General features: G+C 22.8%; 2 protein-coding genes across 2 annotated transcripts in view; one reads left to right on the top strand and one right to left on the bottom strand.

Moving 5' to 3' along the window:
* The window catches only part of PmUG01_09033500 (conserved Plasmodium protein, unknown function), a gene marked incomplete at both ends in the record, with an annotated part of 2,760 nt that extends 407 nt beyond the window's left edge, over positions 1–2,353 (bottom strand). Inside the window, one exon of the mRNA XM_029005029.1 lies at positions 389–2,353. Coding sequence (XP_028861659.1) covers positions 389–2,353 — 1,965 coding nt within the window. The remainder of the gene's footprint in view (positions 1–388) is intronic.
* Positions 2,354–6,417: 4,064 nt separating this feature from the next.
* PmUG01_09033400 (conserved Plasmodium protein, unknown function) lies at positions 6,418–8,617 on the top strand (the record flags this gene model as incomplete). Its single annotated transcript, XM_029005028.1, has 5 exons — positions 6,418–6,481; positions 6,565–6,691; positions 6,800–6,842; positions 7,137–7,670; positions 8,141–8,617. The coding sequence occupies 5 exons, from the start codon at positions 6,418–6,420 to the stop codon at positions 8,615–8,617; spliced, it is 1,245 nt and encodes a 414-aa protein (XP_028861658.1).
* Between the last annotated feature and the right edge of the window lie 953 nt (positions 8,618–9,570).

The following is a 9,570-nucleotide window of genomic DNA, read 5'->3' as shown; positions in this document are numbered from 1 at the left end:
AAAAAAAAAAAAAATGAATAAAATATGAATAAAAAATGATAAAAAATGATAAAAATATAAAAAAAAAAAAAAATAATGAATAAAAAATGAATAAAAAATGATAAAAATATAAAAAAAATAAAAATAATGAATAAAAAATGAATAAAAAATGGATAAAAAATGAATAAAAAATGAATAAAAAATGATAAAAATATAAAAAAAAAAATAATAATAAATAATAATAAAAAACAAATTAGCCAATTTAATAACATACACACACGCACACATGAGCATACCCGTGTGCACGTATACATACACAACACAAATCACAGTAGGTATAAAAGTTGGTAAAAAAAATAATTTTGCATTTTTTGTATCTCTTTTATTTTTGCTCCCTCCTTTTCTTTACCTCAAAGTGTATATCCTGATGAAGCTTTCCAAGAAGCAACTGAAAGGCCAATTTTTCCTCCTCATTTATGGATTCCTCTATTGTTTCCTCTCCTGTAGTTACTTGCTTTTTGTTTTCTTTCTTTTCTATTTCATCGGTGTGCAAAAGATGGTTTCCTTCGTTGAACCTTTTTTCTTTCTTTTGCTGAATGTTCAGAATTGTGTTTGATATTTGTGAAGATAATTCATGTAATTTCATCCATATATAACTGGACGGCTTGGAGAGAAATAACAAATTATTTAAATACAAATAAAGATCATTATAAATTAATAAAACGTTATCATATTTTCTATTTTTTAATTTTTCCATTATACAATGAAAAGAAAAACAATTATTATTTTCAATTTTATTATCCAAATTTTTAAAATTATTTTCAATATTTAATATCTGTTCATAAAATGAATTTTTTAATTCCATTAAAATTTCATCACACATTTCTATTCTTTCCTTTTCATCTTGACTCATTTTTCCTTCCATATTTTTGCCGTATTCGCCATTTTTGCAATATTCGCCTTTTTCCCCATTTTCCTTATTAGCTTCCATCTTTCCCTCGATTTTTTTTTCTTTCTCTATTAATTCCTCACTCTTACCATAATTCATACCGTCGTTTTTAATGCTTTCCACATGTATTCCTATTGTGTCCATTTCACTCTTTTCCTCCTTTTTGCTATCTACTATTTTGTTTATACTATCACTCTTTGTTCTCTTTGTATCAATAGTTAGCTCTTCTAATTTAAAAAATTCTCTTCTTTTTTTTTTCTTAACATCTTCAATAGCTTGAAACCTAAAACCACTGTTTAACAAAACGTGTGTTGTAAAAACAAACTCACATTCATTTAAATATATTTCACCTCTACTTATATTCAGTTCGGTTTCGTTTTTATGAAAATTAGACATACCAGTTATCATTTCACCAAAATTGAAATCCTGAAATAAGCCATCTTTACTCATGCTATTTAAAAACATTCCGAATCCAATGCTATTACTATTACAATTACTGCTAATATTATTATTATTACTCATCAAGCTTAAATTTTCCGTTCCATCTTTATAATTATTATTACTCACCATGCTTAAGTTTTCCGTTCCCTCCTTATAATTATTATTACTCACCATGCTTAAGTTTTCCGTTCCCTCCTTATAATTATTATTACTCACCATGCTTAAGTTTTCCGTTCCCTCCTTATAATTATTATTACTCACCATGCTTAAGTTTTCCGTTCCCTCCTTATAATTATTATTACTCACCATGCTTAAGTTTTCCGTTCCCTCCTTATAATTATTGTTACTCACCATGCTTAAGTTTTCCGTTCCCTCCTTATAATTATTGTTACTCACCATGCTTAAGTTTTCCGTTCCCTCCTTATAATTATTATTACTCATCATGCTTAAATTTTCCGTTCCCTCCTTATAATTATTATTATTACTCATGCTTAAATTTTCCGTTTCATTTTTATAATCATTATTACTCATCATACTTAAATTTTTTGTTTCCTCTTTATTATTCTTATCATTTGTAAAAAAATCGCTGCTGTTATAAAGAGCAGCAGAATCTTCATTAATTTTTTCCATTTCGCTGTTATCCATTTTTATGCTGTTTTCATCATAACCCCTAGCATTTTCCCCATCGTTCATCTTTGCAATATTCATATTACTGCTACCCATAGAAGCAGCTTTATTCAAGTTTACTATTTTATTAAAACATTTACTAAAAAATGATGTTGACTTACCATTATCTGTATTCGATGATATGGCTTTATCATTAACATCTATATCTTCTGATATTAAATTTTTATTTGAATTCATAGAATCTATATTATTAACAAATTCGTTCGTTTGATAACTTTCTTTTAAATTTGAATCTTTTAATGTGGGTGAATTAACATAATCGCTATTGCTTATTTCAACGTCATTCTTATCATTCATTTTTTCATTATATGAAATAAGTATACTTCCTATCCCCTTATAATTCGTTTGCACGTTTTTATAAGCAATTTTCCGTTATTATACTATAAAAGGAATGGTAGTTGTTATTATTACTGTACTATTATTTCTATATTATTATTGTTATATTATTATTACTATACTGTTATTACAATGTTATTATTATTATTTTACTACTTTTTATAATTACTTCTGTTCTCTTCCGTTCTCTTCTCTTCTTTTTTTTTTTTTTTTTTTTTTGTATCCTCTTCTTTGTTTTTAAAAATGGTAATACGTTTATTCAAATTATCATTATCATGTATAATTGTTCAATTATATTCTTTATAATTTCATATGACACACTTTTTTTTTTTTTTTTTTTTTTTTGTCTTACTGTTTTCATATGTTTTTTGAAAATATGCATACCGTGTGGGTGTATAAGCATATTTTACTGCTCTAATATATAAGTATGTGTATGTACCTATATATGAGTATACAAATATATAAACATATATATATATATATACCCCTTTCTAGCAAAATGGGGTATAACTCCTAGCGATAATATACTCTTCTTTACACTCTTCCTCTCTTTTTACAATATACTTCAGCATTCACAATATCATGAAAAAGTATACATGATAAGTGTGAAAAATCTAATATCTAGCCAATTTCTCAATACTCTTTACAGAAAGGTTGAGAGGTGGGGAGAAAAAAAAAAAAAATTTTTGTAGAATAAATAGTAAACTACAATGTTTTTTTTTGTTTTGTTTTGTTTTCTTTTTTTTTTTTTTTTTTGAATCACTATCATCATTTATTTGTGTTGTTTTACATGTTAGTTCATAGTTCCTCATCAGGGTTTTTTATATTTATAAAAACACTTCATTAAATAATAATACATGCATGAAGTACATAATGAATCTCTTGAAAGTTAATTTTAAGGAGCACAACTCAACAGCCATATTTCAAATATGTGTGTACATATACATATACATATATATATATATATATATATATATAAATATCAAATGTTTTTCTATATTTAAAAGTTACAATATTCTTCTTTAATCTAAAACCTGTATATTTAAAAGGGAATTTTTTATTTTATAAAATAACAAAAATCTAATAAAACGCTTTTAATTTATACATATATGGGGATTTCTTCAAAATTACATGAATGTCTTTTTAAATTTATGGCAGTTTGTTTTTGCTGTTCCTGTTGTATTTACAATTTCATACTTTTACTTATTTTTTTTTTTGTTTTTTCTTTCTTTATTTGTATCCTTTTATTTTTTGGCTTAATGTATATAACCTGAAATATGCAGTTTTGCATGCGTATATTCTTCGTAAAAAAAGATGTATATACTTATATATATATGCATATACAATGGTACAAAAACAATCTTACACTTTTTCATATTTTAAAATTTGTTAAAATTATGACTTAACAATTTCAGACAAATTACTTTATTTTAAAATAAGATCAAATGTTCTTTTTTATTCTTCTAATGTTTTAATGATAATTATAAAATAAAAGGGTAAATATTAAACAAAAAATATCGAATTAAAAATTTTATTTTTTCCGCCACTTGGTAAAACTTTATATTAGAAACAACATTTAAAATAATGGTTAATTATTAGGGGTTGAAAATTTATAAAAAAAAAAAAAAGGTATATTAAGGAAAATATACAAAAAACATACAAAAATTATACTACAATGTAAGTGATAAATATAAATATACATACGTATGTAATGTATATAATAAAAATATACATTTTATTATATATGCATATATATATAATTGTATATATATGTATTACTTACACGTTTGTATATATATAAATATATATATATATATATAATAATCTTCTTTTAAATTTAATTCACCAAAAAATGTAACAAAAATAAAATGAATTTAAAATAAATATGCAAAAGCAGTGTTTGTAAAAATCGGTTATTCTTACAATTTTTTTTTTTTTTTCGGCTGGAAGTTTTTAATATTGTATTGTTAAAATTAGCAGAAAAAAAAATTAAATGAAATATTATATGAAAAAAAAAAAAAAAAAAAAAAAAAATGCGCAAATTTAAAAAGGTATATAAAATGCATATATATATTATACTTACATTTATATATGCATAAAAAATATACAAGTTTTGCTTATATATTTTATATATTTATGTATATAATATGTATGTAATATACATGTATACAATTTATATGTGAAATATATATTATATATATTATCTGGTTATAGGTTTTTCATTCTTGTTTATATAGTAAAATTAACTCGTTTTTCCAAAATAGCATTTTTTATATCAGCATTTAAATTAAATACTTTTTAATTACAAAAAATTGAATCGTTATTTTTGCATATATTTAAATAAGAATATTATTAAGATATACATATATAATATATACACATGTATTTGTATGTATTATACATATTTATGTATGTTGAATATATTGTAATATTCATAGTAACACCATTTCCTTTTACAGTATTTATGATATTATATAAAAAATTGGAAAAAAGGAGTAATAGTGTAAAATTATTTTTTATTAACAGTTCATAAAATTATACAAGCGAATTAATATCAATTTTTTTTTTTTAACTAACCAAATGATTATACGTGACATCACTGTATCGAAAATAAAAGGTTTGCTTTAGTAATTTCATATACACAGTTATCACTGAGTTGATAATGTTTTTGTTAAATAATATATATACATATAAGTATATATATAATACATATAAAAGCGTGGTACATATACTTATATATACTTATAGGTAAATAAATTCCTAAAATTTAAGTGAAATTAAGAGATATGATATATAAATTAGTATGTTTTTTAAAAAAAAAAAACTGTAAAGCATATTTTAAGAAATATACATGTGCATATATATATATGTATAAACTAAAATATAAATTCTTTATTCCAAAAAAAAAATGGAAAATAAAGAATAAGATATACAGTCGTGTAAAACAAATTCACCATGAGATTATTGCCGTGTATAAGTTTAATTCTGCCAAAGTAGATAAAAAACGAAAAATGTAATAAAAAAAAGGTTAAATATTGCATATCATTTCGAATATAATTTTTTAAATTTTATAAAATTTGCTAACTTGTTAAATTTGTTGAAGTTATGTTTCACAAATATGCAAGAAACTATAATTAAATGTTTTAAATGTAAAAGTTCAGTATTACCTAATTAGCTGTAAAAAAAAAAAAAAAAGAAAGAAAAGGAATAAGAAAATACATCTTGAGAATATCATTAAAAATAATAAGACACGAAATAGTGATAGTTAAGGGCGGAAAGAAAAAGGGATTTATTATAAAAGTAGGAAAATAGAGAAAAAGAAAAAAATACTATTCATAAAAAAGTAAATTCTCATAAATAAGAAAACTTGAATTTAGTTCATTAATTTAGCAATTTAAATTATGAACAAGCAATAATATTATTCTTCTATTTTTTTTTTTTTTTTTTTTTAAATAAAACGTATATAATGTATTGTGTGCACTTAAAGCTTTTTTTTTAATTTCATAAAATTCCTTTAATTATTTTACATTATATCTTTTTCCCCTTTTTTGTTTCTTTTTAAAAGGGTGCTCTGAAATTTTTTTTTTCATGTTGCGTTTTATATATATGTATTATATATAATAATACATAATAATATATATATATATATATATATAATGTACTCTTGTATGTATTACTTACATTTATATATATAGTACATGCGCGCACACGATATATGACGAAAAATTAGAAATGTTATAAAATAAAGAATTGATAGGAACGGAAAATTGTCAAAGGACAAATTATATGTAAAAGTAATGTTTTCAAAAAAAATACAAATAAGACGAATAATTGATTTTTGTCTAAAACTTTAACTATAATTTTACGTTTGCAAATATATTCGTTTTAAAAGGGTCCACGTTTCGAAATATAAACATAATATAATAATAAAACATATTATTTTAAAAGAAAAAAGAAAAAATATTTTTAATGCTAATTTATTCAAGTTCATTTTCCATAAACTTCAAATAAATTAAGTTAAATATATGTACACTATAAATATAGAAATGATAGCCAAAAACGAGGTTGATGACTTCTTGCGGAATATTGGTAAAAAAAAAAAAAACAATAAAAAAAAATAACTATAACATCGTAAAATTGTAAAATCGCAAAACTGTAAAAAAGCAAAAAAGTAAAAAAGCAAAATAGCAAAACTGTAAAAAAGCAAAATAGCAAAACTGTAAGAAAGCAAAATAGCAAAACTGTAAGAAAGCAAAATAGCAAAACTGTAAGAAAGCAAAATAGCAAAATGGCAAAATCGTAAAAGCATAAATGTATAATAAAAATATTTGAAAAAAATAAAGGATATATTCAAATTTGTTACGTAAATGACCAGTTAAACAATTTCTTTGGCATTTTTATAATTAGCACAGAAGATGCAACTGAAGAAACTGCCTTATATTATTTGGAGGTACACATTTATTTCAAATAAAATAAAATAACTACGAGCTAATGGCAACAGCTGTTTTTTAACGCACATTTTTTACTTTTTCATAATACAAAATTTCTTTGTCAAGCGGAATTATTTTGCATTATATACTTATATACGTGCATATATATATACACTTCTGTGAATACATACTCAATTCTACGCATACATACTCACTTCTATGCATACATAAATACTTTTATACATACGTACATACATACACATATAATCTTAAATTTATTTTTTTTTTTTTTTTGTTCATCTCGCTTTTGTTAGATGTGTAATGGGAACTGTAATGAGGCAGTGAAATTATATTACGAGATAAACAGTGAAACCACTTTACAAAACAGGATCGATCGAGTCGGGGATGAATCAATAGGTGTAGAAGAAACTGTAAGAGCACAAACAGAAGAACACGTTAAAGAACGAATCAAAGACTACAGCACCGAATATAATGATTATGTGAGAGAACCAGATAAACATTTTAGTCAAGTACTAATCCATGATATGGATGACTCGAATTTTTTGCATTTTAATGAATTAAATAAAAAAGAAAAAAAAGTGAACATAGAATTAGGTGACACTTTTGGAAAACTTTTTTCTCCACCCGAATTTTTAATTTGTTCTTTGCCGTTTGAAGACATGAGAAAAAAATCAAAAGATGAAAATAAATACATTTTAGTGAACATACAAAATTCAGAATTTGATTCCTTGAGATTAAATAGAGATATATGGAATAACGATCTAGTGCAGGAAATAATAAAAAACTTTTTTATTTTCTGGCTGCGATATGAGAATGACCAAGACGCTGTAGTTTTCATGAACACATACAAGGTTGTAGAAAAAAAAAAACGCGGAAAAAGTGGAATAAGTGAAAAAAGGAAAATACAAAAAAAAAAAAAAAAAGAAAAAATGAGAAAAGGAAAAAAAGAAAAAATGAGAAAAGGAAAAAATGAAAAAATGAAAAAATGAGAAAAGGAAAAAATGAAAAAATGAGAAAAGGAAAAATGAAAAAATGAGAAAAGGAAAAAATGAAAAAAAGAAAAAAGAAAAAAAAGAAAAAAATGATAAATTGAAAAAGTAAAAAAGAGTCAAAGAGAAAAAATTTTCAAATTCGTGTTGATCCATTTATTTTTTTTTTTATTTTTTTTTTTGTTTTTTTTTTTGTTTTATTTATTTTGTTATGTTAATTTCTGCTTTGTTTTATTCCTTTTTTTTTTTTTTTTAATAGTTTTTCTTTTTTTTAATTTTGTTTTATTTTACTTTTCTGAACAATTCAGGTAAATAAGTTGCCTTACATATGTGTATTATGCAAAAGAACAGGGAGAAAATTAAAAGTTTGGAATACTAAAAACTTTCAAGACCCAATATGTGCTCAATCACAGCTTTACGAATTTATTGAAACAATTGAAACAAAAAATAATGGGAATTATGACCATGTTAATAATAGCATGGTTCAGAAGGACAACATACCAACTGATGCACAACTAAACAGTATATGTATGAACAACGAAAGTAATTACAATCATGTTAGTGACAATATATTACATAATGCAAAAAAAGAGATGAACATGGTTCAGAATATTAAAAAGGATAATGAGAGGAATACAAATTCGTGTATATCATCTACAGGTTTAACAGAATATACGGATGTAACAACAGACAATAAACAAAATATAGAAGAAGAATATAACAAAATAAATAATGAGTTGTCAGAATTACACAAATTGAGGTTACAAAGATTCCAAAAAAAGTAGCCAATTTTTTTTTTTTTTTTTCGGTTGAAAGAGGAAACTTATGTTCATATTTTTTTTTTTTTTTACCCCCTATATTAGGCATGCATGAATATATATATATGGATATTTATATATATGTATATATATATATTATGTATATGTATATTTATGTATATATATTATGTATATGTATATTTATGTATATATATATATATTATGTATATGTATATGTATATTTATGTATATATATATATATTATGTATATGTATATGTATATTTATGTATATATAAATATGCACATACAGATTAATGTGCTAATATGTATGTGTTTTACATAATAAATATACACATACATATATATTAGCATTTATCGTGCGTAACCGATGATTTGGTACCATATGTGTGAGACTTAGAAGAACAGAAGAAACTAATGAAGATTATTACATTTCAAGCAAACAAAAAAAAAAAAAAAAAAAAAAAAAATCTAGATTGTCTTTATAAAATATGTACATGCAATAATTATTTTTGTATTATTATATTGTTATACCTGCTAATTAGAAAAAAAATTTTTTTTTTTTTTTTTTTTTTTTAACAAGTTATAATAATATATAAATTAATTTCTAAAAAAAAGGAGAAAATCCTTCTAATTTATTAGTGCGCGTCGTGGTAGTACATATATGTGCATATGTATGTATGCATGGATATTCGTATGTATGTATGTATGTATATATGTATGCATGTATATATGTATGCATGGATGTACGTATATATGTATGCATGTATATATGTATGCATGTATATATGTATGTATGTTTGCATGTATATTTATGTATATATGTATGCATGAAAGTATATAAATATAAAATAATATACCTTTATTTATACGTTGCATCTTATAATATAGAATTTTTTTTTTTTTTTTTTTATTCCTTTTCATTTTTGCAAAAAAAAAGAATATGACATAATACATTTAA

This window comes from Plasmodium malariae (assembly GCF_900090045.1).
Source record: "Plasmodium malariae genome assembly, chromosome: 9".
In the NCBI taxonomy this organism is placed as follows: domain Eukaryota; phylum Apicomplexa; class Aconoidasida; order Haemosporida; family Plasmodiidae; genus Plasmodium; species Plasmodium malariae.
This window is presented reverse-complemented; position numbering and strand designations above follow the sequence as displayed.